Source organism: Scophthalmus maximus, chromosome 6 (genome assembly GCF_022379125.1).
Source record: "Scophthalmus maximus strain ysfricsl-2021 chromosome 6, ASM2237912v1, whole genome shotgun sequence".
Classification (NCBI taxonomy): domain Eukaryota; kingdom Metazoa; phylum Chordata; class Actinopteri; order Pleuronectiformes; family Scophthalmidae; genus Scophthalmus; species Scophthalmus maximus.
The window spans coordinates 3,686,367-3,699,811 of NC_061520.1; the positions used below are offsets into that span (position 1 = coordinate 3,686,367).

Genomic DNA, 13,445 nt, shown 5'->3' on the forward strand with positions numbered 1-13,445 from the left:
TAATGTATGTTTTGGAGGGACAATAAGAGAGAAATATTTTTGCTGTGATTTGGGCGGACTGACCCTTTAAGGACGGTTCAATATTCACATTACCACAAGTCCACGCCTCCTTTAAGTATTAATACATGAGTGTAAATGATTATGTACATTATACATTGAATAACAGTGTTGAACACAAACACATGCATGTATATATAGATGAGATGTGTCGAGGTAGAAGTTGGTTCCTTTAACCATTTGTGAATATCAAGCCAGAATGAGTTGACTAGACAGATAGATAGATAGAAGGCTGGATGGATGGATAGATAGATGGATGGATGGATGGATAGATAGATGTTCTTTATCGATCCCAAACTTGTAAATTCACATGACAATATAAAAATACAAGAAAACACTTTTACACAGTTGATGAGCCTTCTCTGACCTGCAGTTCCGATTGAGGCCACTCCCTCACAGGGGGGCGCTGTTCCTGCAGGTTTCGCCTTCGAGTCAGATTCAGGTCACAAGTCTCCCCCCGGTAATCGCCCGACGCATGCGCACTTTCACCCTGAAACTAAACATGAAGGAAGACGCCTCCTGTGAGCAACGTGATGTCGCTCGTGTCTGTCGTGTCTGTCGTGTCTCTCATGTCTCTACGTGATGGAAGTGTGACGCACAAGTTCCTCGGTGAACCGACGCTATTCGACTGTTGACGCGGGTCCAACTCGAGGATCATGGTTCGTTCATCGACTCGAGGAACGTGAGTGCCACTATGTTGAGTTTACATCGGTCCCACCGATCACACTGTAACAAAACCAACAACTTTATTCATCAAAACTTTATTGATAACGTCAATATCGGGGTGGGGGATTAGCCGCTAGCTAGCTAGCTAACGTCACCGTTAACCCCTGATCTTAACGTCACTGTATATTGGTGGATTGAGTCGATGTGTCTGTTCTGTGTGAGCCGTTACACGGGTCACGTGGTGTGTGATGTGTGTTCATAAGTGTCACCTGGTGTCGTGTGATGTATGTAGCTAAGCTTTGGCAAAACGCGTTAAATAGTGCGTTTTGTCAACGGGGTTTGGTTGTTTATTGTCGGGAATGACAGCAGCTGTTCGCACCAGCTGAGTTTCACTTCCGTGTTGAGATCACAGGGGACTTTCCGAAACTGAGCGGATGATCTTTAACCTCTTATGTCAGAGTGACACCATGAGGTTGTGTGTGATGGATTTAAGGCCCCTCCGAGAAATCACGTGATCAAATCCCCAATTAATGAAATATTATTTGACTAAATTATCTAAATAAATAAAAAATCATAATCACTCTTATAACTTGTGCTTTCACTGATATTCTGTGACAGGGTCAGGTTATTAAAATACTTTTTTGATGGGATAATATTGGGAGCATTTATTCCTCGACCCTCATATTTTTATAATGACAACTAACAAACAGTCATCTTTATTATAAACGGAGTTGTAGATTATTTCCTAAATTAATCGATTAATCGTTTTGTCCAGAAAATATATGGACCCAAAAATTTCCAGGGTGACATTTTGTTTTTTTGGTTTGTTTTGTTTTGACCAAACAGTAAGGATGAAACGTTACCGGTTGCCATGGATACCACCGTGTTAAAATCCATTATTGTTAGCTTTACTGTTCCAATCATTAATTACAATAATTAAAGTGTGTGTTGGTGGTTGGCGGTTGCCGTGTACTGTATGTGTGTGTGTTACTGTGCCTGTATTCAGTGTGTGTAAATTGCTCTTTGTGTGTTGTGTGTGCAGGGCAGAGTGAACCAGCAGAGCGTTCACACACACACACACACACACACACACACACACACACACACACACACACACACACACACACGCGGCTACGCTCTCAGTGAAGACGCCATGTGGTGGTTCCAGCAGGGTCTGTGCTTCCTGCCCGCCTCGCTGGTCGTCTGGACGGTGGCGTCCTTCATCTTCGCTTACATCACAGCGGTGGTGCTGAGACATGTGGATCCTCTGGTGCCGTACATCAGGTACACACACACACATACACACACACACACACACACACACACACACACACACACCCCTTCACCTCCATTACCTCTGTTATGTCTCTTGGTCATGAAAAGCATTTAGAATATATTAGTTTTAAATTTAGTTTGCAACAGTTTCAAATATTTTGCCTTGGCTTCTTCTTCTTTTCGTACCAGTTTAGCTCAATTAGCCAAACATCTCTTTCCCTTTGTTATTTGTTGCAGTGACACTGGGACGATGGCACCAGAGAGGTGTGTGTTCGGCATCATGTTGGATGTGTCCGCCTTTTTAGGTAACACACACACACAGACACACACACACACACACACACACACACACACACACACACACACACACACATTAATTTTTTTCTAATAAAATTAATTCTGGGATTAAAGTTTAAACCGTATCCATTTTATTTATCAATACTAATCAAATATATAACATTTTAATCAGTTTCTAATGACGATGTGTTTGCAGGTATGGCCACTGTGTACGTGCGTTACAAACAGGTGGAGGCTCTGACGGGCTCTGACAAGCTCACTCTCCACAGGCTGAACCGCTTCGGGCTGCTGCTGGGCTTCATCAGCTCCTTCGGGATGTGCGTGGTCGCCAACTTCCAGGTGAGTGCTGCTGGTCCTGGATCAGTTCCACCGCTGTGCAGCGCCTGCAGTGAATTTGTGTCTCTGTGCGTGTGTGTGTGTGTGTGTCAGAGCAGAAGACGACGCTGTTCTCCATGCACCTGGTGGGCGCGGTGCTGACCTTCGGGGTCGGGGCTCTCTACATCCTGGTTCAGACGCTGCTCTCGCTCAACATGCAACCTCACGTCCACAGCAGGAGCATTTACCTGGTCCGCCTCGGCATCGGAGTCTGGACCCTGAGCAGCATCGTCAGCAGTATCCTTTAACACAGCCGTTATGAGACTGCTGCTTGATTCTCTGCTGACAAATGTTGTTGAAGCAAAACAAATGTTGGATATCTCTCTGTCTGTGGTTGTGCTCGTGTATTGACACACAATTCCTCGCAGATCTTGTCTAAACGCGGCGTCTCTGAATGTATCGAGCTGTGACCCTTAACAGTCCGTCAGTGTTCGTCTCATCAGTCATCATGTACAGCAGCCTGCCCGGAGTGGACGTTCCTCACAAAATGCACTGGACTCCTGGAGAGACGGTCCGTAGTCTTTGAGAGATGTGAACATATTTTCCATAAAGTTTTTTGGTTTTTTCTTCCCATGAACCTTATTCTCAGAGGTTTATAACGGTGAAACTTCAAACTGAAGAAGTTTCACAGTTGTGATTTAAATCAGGAGAATCATTAAACTTACAGTTTTCTTTAAGTCATTTAAGTTTTGTTTTTGATATATGCGGAATTTATTGAGGAAAGATACACATCTTGATTTTTCTAGTTTCTAAAGTTTTTTTTTTTTCCCCAGGGTTACTTGGCTCATATCATCAGCACTGTGTCCGAATGGTCTCTGGCCTTTTCCTTCATCAGCTTCTTCCTCACCTACATCAGAGATTTCCAGGTACTTGAATTCACTCTGCACAAGAAAAGCACGATAAGAAATATTGTCACTTTTTATTTTCCACTTGGCGGCTGGCAAGAAAAAGTTCTGGAGAATGTCCGGAGCAACATTTGCATTTTCACTTGCATCATGTCTGCTTAAGACTTTTACTCTAAACCTCAACCCGTTCCCCTTTTCAAAGATATTGATTGAACGAGTGCTGACCAACCTTCCTTTTGTGTCTTCTTCTTTTCCCTATGTAGAAGATTAACTTGCGAGCGGAGGTAAACTTGCAGAGCAGCCACCTGTACGACTGGCCACAAGGAGGCGCCGCGGCGGCATCACAGCAGCTCAAACGTGAAGCCTCCGAGTCGTCCCCGCTGCTGGCGGGAGGAACGTGACCGGCAACGCAGCCTCGTACAAGAACTGCTTTTTCTCATCATGTGTAAAAAAAAAAAAAAAAAGGCTTCTTAGAGAGAGAGTTTCTAAAAGCTGTGGTGGCTCTTAAAGGTGCAGTTCACCCAAACATATCCTCTGTCCCCCCCATGTTGGCTCAGCATCTGTCGAACGCTTACACTTTCATCTTCAACGTGAGATTTCCCCGCTGCCTTGCACTTGCGCGCTCGGGGTTGAGCTTCAGCTGCCGCCACCTTCAGCCGACAGGGTTTGCAGGTTGGTCGCCTCATCGATAATATCAGGTTCCCTTTTGGCTTTCAGGTTAAATACAAAATGTTGCCACGGAGGAGCTTTTGCTCTTTCGCTCTGTCACCTCCAGTTTTTAAATGTAGCATCTAAGTTTTTATAACCAATTTTACAAATGTGAGTTTTTTTTATTTGATGTATACTGGCACAACAGCTGATACACGAACATGAGCCGAATGGATTTTTCCGTGGATTTTCCGTGGACAAGTTTTGTGATCAGGGTGTGCCTGAATGCCGTTTAACATATTGAACTATCTCTACCATCTATCTATCTTGAACTACGCTATCTATGAAGATAGATGGTTCTGGATTTATTTGTCAAGTTTTTGAGAAGTGAGAGCCCCCCCCAAGTATTGAGTTGACTGTGACACACTGAGGCTCATTTTGTGGCAATATCAATTTTCTATGAGAGAATGTTTTTAAATGTGAGCCATAAACTGTAGGAAAAACACTTCAGTCTGTCATGTTCATCTTAAAGGACGCTTTAATATTTTTAACTGATTTTTCCGAAACCAGTTGTATGTCTGTTTTTATGAAGCTGCATCAAATTCCTTTTTTGGTGGGGGGGGTCAGTTCCCGTCTTTTATAGAACTGACAATACGGTTCTTTCTACTGGATCAACAGAAGCTTAATAAATGTGACTTTGTGCCAACCTGAATAATTATACATTTTTATGGTGTTTTAAACATTCTTGATTGATAAATACATTTGAAAATATTAATGTATTGCCCCAATATAATGCATTATTAAATGAACTAATGAGAATTCAAACATGGAATTATTTAATTTATTGCCGTCTTTGCTTATTTCATCTCTACTTCAATGCCTCTCCTCCGCTTCCCTACAGTGTGAAACACCGGCTAACGGTGGCTCTTTCTGATTAAAACATTAAAGTGTGGTGAATTTTATTGTTATCATCCAGTAAATGTAGCTATGTGGACATTTCTGAGCCTTTTGGTGAAAATATTATGATCCTATTATTTATGCATCAAAATAACAAGTCATTTGAGAGAACGGGCAGCACTTTGCATTTAAGTGGCGCTATTTAGCGTCTAATACAATATAAAAACATAAGACCCTCAATTATTACATATTCATTCATGTACAGTATATGTCAACAATTATGTCTCCTGTGAAGAAATTTTATCGAACTACAACTGTTTTACTATATTGTTCAGTCTGTTTATTCAGTAGTTGACACAATGAAGACTCATATCTCGTTAAAACTGCTTTTTAATTTGTTGAGACCATTTATCAAATGCTGCTCATAACTGCAGCCTGTTAACTCAAGTCTTTGACCTTCCTCTATTTCTTTAGGTTGTGTAAAACGTTAATTTTCACCCACTCGCATTGCTCACAAAGATTTAAAAAGCCTGACGCAGATGAACATGAATACATGACAAGCTTTAATTTCCTCAAAAACTATGACATGTCTATATAAAGCGAACATTTTAAAAGATTCACCCGCTGATTTGTTGTTAGAAGTGGCATATGGAAACCTGGGGATTCTGGGATAAAAAAAATTATTTCATAACCCCCCACACACACCATGGAAACCCTAGTCATCCACAAAATAAAATGATAAAAGTATAATATCACAACACATATATATATATATATATATATATATATATATATATATATATATATATATATATATACGATTAATAAATAATGAAAATTAGATAAGCATCAATGTCTGAAATCGCATAATTAAAAATAAAAGAAGCTGATTTATGACATGATTGTTTTCTGGGTCTGGTGCCCTGTTGTCATTCTGAGAAGCGACTGGTTCTTAAAGGGTCAGTTCACCCAAATTCCAGTGGCGTTATTCTAGACGGACAGTGTTTGGTTTTATTTGTCCACGTGTTTGAGAAATCTTTCTCTGCTCCTGTCTAGATCAGATTATATTATATTAGATAAACTTTATTGTTCATTTGCCCTGGACACATACAGTGACTGCTGGTAAAAAAATACAACAAAAAGGCGAAAGAACTGACAAAAGAAAATGAACCAGAACTTCAGCAGGTAGTGGACGTCTATGCACGTATTACAGGACCTGGACGCTTGGCTCAGACGGCTTCTTCCACCCACTTGATGATAATTATTATCATTAGTAAGCAGAGAAAGTGCTGCCCGTGAGCACTAGCAAGTTCCTTTTTACAAATATAAAACCTTCATGGTCTAAAAAAAAAAAAAATCACAATACAAAGACTCAGTTTTTTAGGCCACAGAAGTTTTCTTTCCCCCATTCCATCTCTTATAAGACATCATTGTTAAACGGACTTCCAGATGCCAAAATCAATCAACTCCTGGCAAGTTCCCAGAATGCACTGGCAAAGGAGATGAGCGCTTAGTGACGGGATGAACACGTGGCTCGGATTATTTTTTATCAAATCACTAGGGAGCAGGGACAGAGAGTGAGCTGTGGGTTGTGAGTGATCGCCCTGTGGTTCTCAACTTACTTGAGTCAGAAGTTGACTCAAATTCAAGAGGAATAAGCGCAACAACGTTAATATGACTTCAACAGCTGCAGGGACCCAGAGCGAATGTCTGACACGGTGTTAACGTACATTTCTGTCGGGGAGAGGTGTTTAGTTTGTATCTGAAAATAACTTTCAGTTGACAATGAAGCTGTGGACAAGTCAGGGGCAGTTAACAGTTGTCACATTGATTAAGAAAACATTTCAATTTAAGGTTTTATTTCTGTTAGTTTGCGTAAAACCATCTGTGCAGCTGCAAACATCTTCAAGACACTTACAAAACTCTGACTGATTACGTTTTTTTTAACGGAGGAAACATCTGTAGTCATAGCCATAGTTTCAAGTTCTGCTTGAAACTATGGCACAAGCACATGCAGAGCATCCTGTGAGAGATACTAACGCAGGGAGTTCACAGACTTGTTGTACACGAGGACAAAGTCACACCTCCGACCTCTGAACCGAGTAAAGGAGATCCATTTCCCCCCAAGCTTGAGTCATGTGTGCGGTGGTTTCCAGTTCTCTGAGTGGTTTTTACTGAGAGGTTAATCAGACGGGCAGGGTGTCAGGAAAAAAAAAATAAGGCATCAGTGGGCGGGGCCACACAGAGGCCGACACGCTCCGAAAAACACCAGATCTGCCACATTCCCAGTCCTCAACTTCGTCCTGCGCCGCTCCGCTCCAAGCGGACGTTAAAAGGTCGATCCGTCGCAGATGATGTTCTGGCCTCGGCCGGGGAACAGCTCCATCTGCCAGTAGCGAGGGTCGGCGTACACTGCCCAGGTCAAAAGGTCAGAGGGGAGAGAAACAACTGTCACATGAAATATTCAAACGTCTTGATTTTAGGTTTCAGTGTCTCACTCGTCTCACTCTGCAGACACATTCAGACGGTTTGCAGCCTGAAAGCAAACAATATATTCAGTGGAAGATATTTGGCGTGTTATTGTTAATACGGTCTGTGGTTTGAGCAGAGAGTAGTGTCATAAGAACGAATCTGCATTTTTAATCAACTCAGATTTTTTTGTCATCTAAATGAATGCAAATGTCTCATATGTTCAAAGTATTTGTAAAGTGAACAAGAGTGTTGTGCTGATGAGACGACCACACGCTGCTGTTAACTTATTAGGGAGACTTATAAATGAGTTGATGAATTATTTTTAATTAACCGCATCAGTCTGATGTGATGATCCACATCCTCCAAAATAATTTGTGTGCAGAAGATTAAAAACAAAGAATGTGTACTGAAAATATTGTGTACTGAAAATATTAAAACAGTTTTTATGACTTGGGTTCAAGTCATCGCTGTTGTAATTCACTGGCAACTTTCTAAATATGTTTCGTACAAAGATACTTGTTGTCCATAATAAAATGATTCATTCATATCAAATGAGAGTAATTTACTTTAACCTTTTTTACAGATTTTCAAAATGTATTTTACGATGATAACATTAAGTACTCAGAGGAAATGAAAAGGGTATTTATGATTTGTATGGAAATCCTAATCTCCTGCATATGTCTAAAATAATAACGTGGTATTTAGTAAGTTCAAAACAAAAACTATAAATGATATATTCAGGGGCTCTGATTAAATCATATATTTATTCTGTATGAGACAAAATGTATTTGTAGCCTTTTGCGTTCTCTCTGAAGTTGTTATCTTTTGCCCTCGTGTTGACATGTATTTGGATTAAATACAAGCGGTGGGAGTTACCCATGTCTCCAGGCGTCAGCCACAGGTTGAAGGAGCTGCAGTGTTTCTGACAGCGTTGAACGGGCAGAACTCGGACGGTCGGCAGCCCCTCACCCACCACCAGCCAGCCCAACACGCGCACGCCCTGGAACACAGGCAGCGGCTCGGATTACAGCAACGGTCGAGGGTACATTTGAGGGGGATGATGATGGAGGACACTCACTCTCACTCAAGTCAATCAATCTGCACTTTAAACTTCATTTCCACACAGACATTTTGAGGCAGTTAGATTCCCTGATTTAGTTTGGTTTGTCTTTGTGTGATCTGCGATAACGTTTTATTGGTCTTGTAAACTTTATCTTGAAAGGACACAGAATGGGTTGATATTAACACACTCAGGAGGAGTGTGGCACCGTCCGGACATGTGAACACCGGTTACCTGACCTTGCTCTGGGAGTTTGTGCTGTGGGTGACCAGGCACCGCTGCAGGATGGTCCCAGCACTGTCCAGGAGGGGGCAGAGCTCAGCCTTCGGGAAGAGCCACCTCAACACCTTCTCCCTGGTTCCGGAGCTGAACCGCCTACACAAACAATCAGCAGTCGCAGCCATTAAATTCCCAGCGTGTCAAACCGTGCTAATTTTTATTCACATTAATCCACATTATGTAGAGCTTTCTGATCTGAAAACGCTTCATGATTGAACATAATTGTGTACCAGAGCAGGGTGAAGTTGGCAGGTCCCTGAGGGAGTCCAAAGTTGTGGTTCTGCAGTCCGTCGTCCTCCTCCAGCAGGATGGACATGGAGCCTGAATGGGCCAAGTAAAGCTCCTCGAGCTGCTGCCGCTGCACGCTGAGGGACTCCCCTCCCTGCAGAGACCAGGGGAAACCTTTTTATATCATGTGGTTGATGTGTGGTAACAGTGCAGTCAGATCTTAAAAGTCTGCAACAATAATTCAACAATAAAATCTGATTAAATGTATCATCTCTCTTCAGCAACTTTTGAATCTCTTGAAACCTATTGTCCAAAGACCAGGTGACGTGAACCAAACAGCTGCTCAGAATGATGGAAAAACAGATTGAGAAAGCATCGGTCATTGACATGAAGAATCATAAATCTGCTGTTCAATCCTCTCATCTGATTCTGGACAACATTACAAACATGGACTTCCCATCAGGCCTTACATCATTCACATAAACCATTCAGCAATTTAACTCGGTTCACTTTCTGATTATGGATCAGTGTGGGATAACTTTATTTTGTTTTTGTATGACATCTAAAGATGGCTGTTTTATAAAGTTTGCCCCTTGAGGCCTTTCAGGTGGGCACCAATGGCTGTGTGTTGACCTCTGACCTTCAGCAGGACGAGCTGTGGCCCCCGACGCAGCGCCACCGTCCCTCTCAGGCTCTCCGGGACCTCCAGCACAGAGGAGATCTCTGCGCAGCCCGAACAGTTGACCAGACTCTGCCTGAGGGAGCCGGCACTCCACCACTCATGGAAACCTGCGACACACAAACACATTTTACTACTATCATATCGCACTGCATGAAAAAAAAGAGCCAGGAATGTGAAACAAGGTGTTTCGGACACTTCAGGAGCAGTGTTTTCTGTGGGAGAGGAGAGCTCCCTCTGCTGTTAAGACTTTGACCTTTGTAACTTATCAAACCGTTTACATGCGTTAGAAATCTTTATGACACAGTAAAGGGCAGGAAAGGGAAGAACAACAAAGCCACAATATGGACACTTAAGCGTCTAAGCTTGGTTAGATTCTGAAAAGCCGTGCATTGATCAAGGCTAATGGAACCAGGATCATTAGGTCAATTAGCCGCAATGTCTTTGTATGAACTAATGAACTTTGTTCGTGTTTTTATGTGTGTTCTAGAAAAGACAGAGGTGATCTTGTTCAGAACCTTGCAGGTTGTACTTCTTGGCGATGGGCAGGGACAGCAGGCGGACGTGGCTGAGGGGGGACGACCAGTTGTAGCAGCCCAGGTTGACCAGACCAAGCTGGGGGGCCGTCTGAGGGTAAGTGAAGGCCAGCACCGCCACCAGCAGGAAGCCCACTGCCACCATGAACTGCATAGACAACAGGGGGCAGAGTCAGAGCTGTGTCCGTCCTCAGAGCACGGGAAGTGATGGTGTAAAACTTCTTGCTCTGTACGAGGGTTTTCAGTGAATGATTGATGATGTTTTCTGTCAGTGTAACGTGTGCATTGGCAGGTCTGACCTTGATGGTGGCCCTCAGGATGGGGAACTGCGGGGGCTCTCTCCGGGGCTCGTTGGTCTCCAGGACCTGCTTGATGAACCTCTCGATCTCCCTCTCCGACATGCCGTAGCGGTAGCCCGACTGGCGCAGGATGTCGATGCTCTCGGACAGTTTGTCGTAGATGCACGGCTCGCTCGACGCCGTTCCCATGGCGGCGGCAGCCGTGACGGCAGCTTCTTTTTTCGAATGCGTCAATCTTTAGCTGCTACGGGCCCTAGGAGCATGGTGTCCCCTGTAAAGTGATCTGAGATGTCAGCTGACACATGAAAACTTTCAACACCAGTAAATGATCATAACTACTAGAGCCCGACCAATATGGATTTTTGAGAGCAGATATTTTTTTAATCTGTCAATGATTCTTAAGATGTCGTAATCAAACCTTTATGACAAAGACATGTAATTGAGACTTGATATTATAGTTTAACCCTAAACTTTATCATAAATAACTATAAATTGAGAATACAAATACATAGCACTTATAAACAAAGATTTATTTGACATAAAATGTAAAATGTTAAAGGCTCTAATCAGTTGGCCGATAATATCAGTCGGGCTCTTAAAATATCGACTTGTCTGTGAGAGGCTAATATCTATTTTATCGGCTAAACGATATACAAGTCGGGCTCTAAGTTCTACCACTAGCGTTTGATATTATTATTTTGTCCTATCGGAATTCAGTTGTTAATCATTTTATCAAATCTTGCTCCTTTTAAATCCTTTTATTGAATCCTCTTCGGTTATTTGTTTGGTTGGGTATGGCCATTGAGGTTCTACTGTGCTGAGAATCACAAAAAAATGTAAAATTTTATTATGGTATCACTGCTCTGTGACATTCAGACCTCCGTATAGAAATAGAACCGAATGCTACTGTTTTCCTTTGAGTAATACGAGAAAAGGATGGAACCTAAAATCGAACCCTGGGGTGCACCATGATGGATAGGCACCCGGGGAAGTCCCAGAATGTGACACACCTACGGTACCAACTGAAAGGTTCCTGCCAGTTCTAGACAGGACGTGAAACAATGAAGGACAAGGACTGACCCTGGACCAGGACTGACTCTGAACCAGGACTGAGCCTGGACCAGGATTGACTCTGGACTCTGGACCAGGACTGACTCTGGACCAGGACTGACCCTGGACCAGGACTGACCCTGGACCAGGACTGACTCTGGACCAGGACTGACCCTGGACCAGGACTGACCCTGGACCAGGACTGACCATGGACCAAGACTGACCATGGACCAAGACTGACCCTGGACCAGGATTGACTCTGGACTCTGGACCAGGACTGACTCTGGACCAGGACTGACCCTGGACCAGGACTGACTCTGGACCAGGACTGACCCTGGACCAGGACTGACTCTGGACCAGGACTGACCCTGGACCAGGACTGACCCTGGACCAGGACTGACCATGGACCAAGACTGACCCTGGACCAGGACTGACTCTGGACCAGGACTGACTCTGGACTCTGGACCAGGACTGACCCTGGACCAGGACTGACTCTGGACCAGGACTGACCCTGGACTCTGGACCAGGACTGACTCTGGACCAGGACTGACTCTGGACTCTGGACCAGGACTGACTCTGGACTCTGGACCAGGACTGACTCTGGACCAGCAGCCCCAGGAGGGCAGACTCTATGAAGGCTGTTACTGTTGAAAATAAGCGATCGGCTGGTGAAATACAACTTTTCAAAGGCGCATCCATCTACACATTAGATATAAGGGGGTGGAACATGAGTGATATACCGACAAAAGAGCGGTTAAGAAGCCGGTAAAACAATATGTATGCGTCACTCGGTGGTCGCGCGACAACAGGATCCGAGTAAAGAGCCGCGAGATGATACGATATTAACTGTCGTGATCGTTGGATGATCCACTAATATAATGTCTAATATATATTTATATAATATGGTGAGCGCTGACGTGTCTGACGTACTGTACAGTACAGTGGCAGGTTAGCTTGTCTTCGCTAGCTCCTTGTTTTTAACACCCTCGGTTGTTTGGTCCAGTCATAAAAGTCCGGAGACAAAGTGAACATCTCACCTCAGAGCGAGGACCACCGCCGCAGAGGACAGTCCCTCATTCCTCACGTGTCGCTCTCAGATCAGTGTGTTTATTAATTAAAGATAACTGAACTTGCTAAATACTGAGCTGCCACAAGCTGCCAGACTGCTGCTGCCGCGTCTTCTTCGTTTATGTTTATGATGGTAGTTTCGACGACGCCTCTGGGCATTTCACTGCACTCTACAGGAGGAAAGTCGAACTACATCACTCACAACTTTTCTTAGAAATAAACTGTTTGTGTGTAATATTTTTTCATCAATATATCGCTTTAAAGGGCACTAAAATATATATATATATATATATATATATATATATATATATATATATATATATATGCATACGATAAATATAATGTAATGAGAAAAAGAACGGTGAATGAATGGCACTGAAGGGGGGGGGGGGCTGAACCCACGTTTCATAAAGTCCTATTTGTGGCCAATCAGAGGACAGCGAAAAAATATTGGCCCCGCCCCAGACGGTACCAAAACAACGCACATTGGCCAATGAGAGCGCAGAACGTCCAGGAGAGGTCATGTAACCTGTTTCCGTTTGTTGTGCAACTACGAAACAGGACAAGCTAACGCTATTTAATTCATGTTTCCGGAAAATCCACTAAAGTAAAATATACGTTTTAGTGTTGTGTTTTTAATGATTAGATCTTGGAAACAGAAGTGAAATTTAAATTATGATAAATATTATGGAAAACATCAATACATTGTACAAG

General features: G+C 43.2%; 2 protein-coding genes across 3 annotated transcripts; one reads left to right on the plus strand and one right to left on the minus strand.

Annotated features, from left to right (window-relative positions):
- Nucleotides 1-533: 533 nt before the first annotated feature.
- Nucleotides 534-4,988, plus strand: dram2b (DNA-damage regulated autophagy modulator 2b). The gene is made up of 8 exons (XM_035630624.2): nucleotides 534-739; nucleotides 1,766-2,007; nucleotides 2,236-2,303; nucleotides 2,492-2,634; nucleotides 2,730-2,907; nucleotides 3,099-3,181; nucleotides 3,444-3,536; nucleotides 3,779-4,988. The coding sequence occupies exons 2-8, from the start codon at nucleotides 1,877-1,879 to the stop codon at nucleotides 3,914-3,916; spliced, it is 834 nt and encodes a 277-aa protein (XP_035486517.1). The 5' UTR covers nucleotides 534-739; nucleotides 1,766-1,876; the 3' UTR covers nucleotides 3,917-4,988.
- Nucleotides 4,989-5,434: 446 nt separating this feature from the next.
- Nucleotides 5,435-12,864, minus strand: c6h6orf89 (chromosome 6 C6orf89 homolog). Of its 2 annotated transcripts, none has more exons than XM_035630623.2 (8): nucleotides 12,701-12,864; nucleotides 10,614-10,884; nucleotides 10,297-10,462; nucleotides 9,740-9,888; nucleotides 9,102-9,253; nucleotides 8,832-8,967; nucleotides 8,409-8,532; nucleotides 5,435-7,472 (listed from the first exon to the last, which is right to left on the minus strand). In XM_035630623.2, the coding sequence occupies exons 2-8, from the start codon at nucleotides 10,800-10,802 to the stop codon at nucleotides 7,390-7,392; spliced, it is 999 nt and encodes a 332-aa protein (XP_035486516.1). In that variant the 5' UTR covers nucleotides 10,803-10,884; nucleotides 12,701-12,864; the 3' UTR covers nucleotides 5,435-7,389. The 2 variants fall into 2 exon arrangements, with proteins under 2 accessions (XP_035486516.1, XP_047188556.1); XM_047332600.1 differs by having other exon boundaries at nucleotides 8,827-8,967.
- Between the last annotated feature and the right edge of the window lie 581 nt (nucleotides 12,865-13,445).

Excerpts from the sequence above, each read along its gene's own strand:
- dram2b (XM_035630624.2), top strand. The coding sequence starts at position 1,877 with ATGTGGTGGTTCCAGCAGGGTCTGTGCTTCCTGCCCGCCTCGCTGGTC. Across the intron at positions 2,304-2,491 it reads GGATGTGTCCGCCTTTTTAG|GTATGGCCACTGTGTACGTG; the intron begins GTAACACACACA and ends ATGTGTTTGCAG. Across the intron at positions 3,182-3,443 it reads ACTGGACTCCTGGAGAGACG|GGTTACTTGGCTCATATCAT; the intron begins GTCCGTAGTCTT and ends TTTTTTCCCCAG.
- c6h6orf89 (XM_035630623.2), bottom strand. The coding sequence starts at position 10,802 with ATGGGAACGGCGTCGAGCGAGCCGTGCATCTACGACAAACTGTCCGAG. Across the intron at positions 9,889-10,296 it reads CAAGAAGTACAACCTGCAAG|GTTTCCATGAGTGGTGGAGT; the intron begins GTTCTGAACAAG and ends TGTGTGTCGCAG. Across the intron at positions 9,254-9,739 it reads CACAGCTCGTCCTGCTGAAG|GGAGGGGAGTCCCTCAGCGT; the intron begins GTCAGAGGTCAA and ends TGGTCTCTGCAG.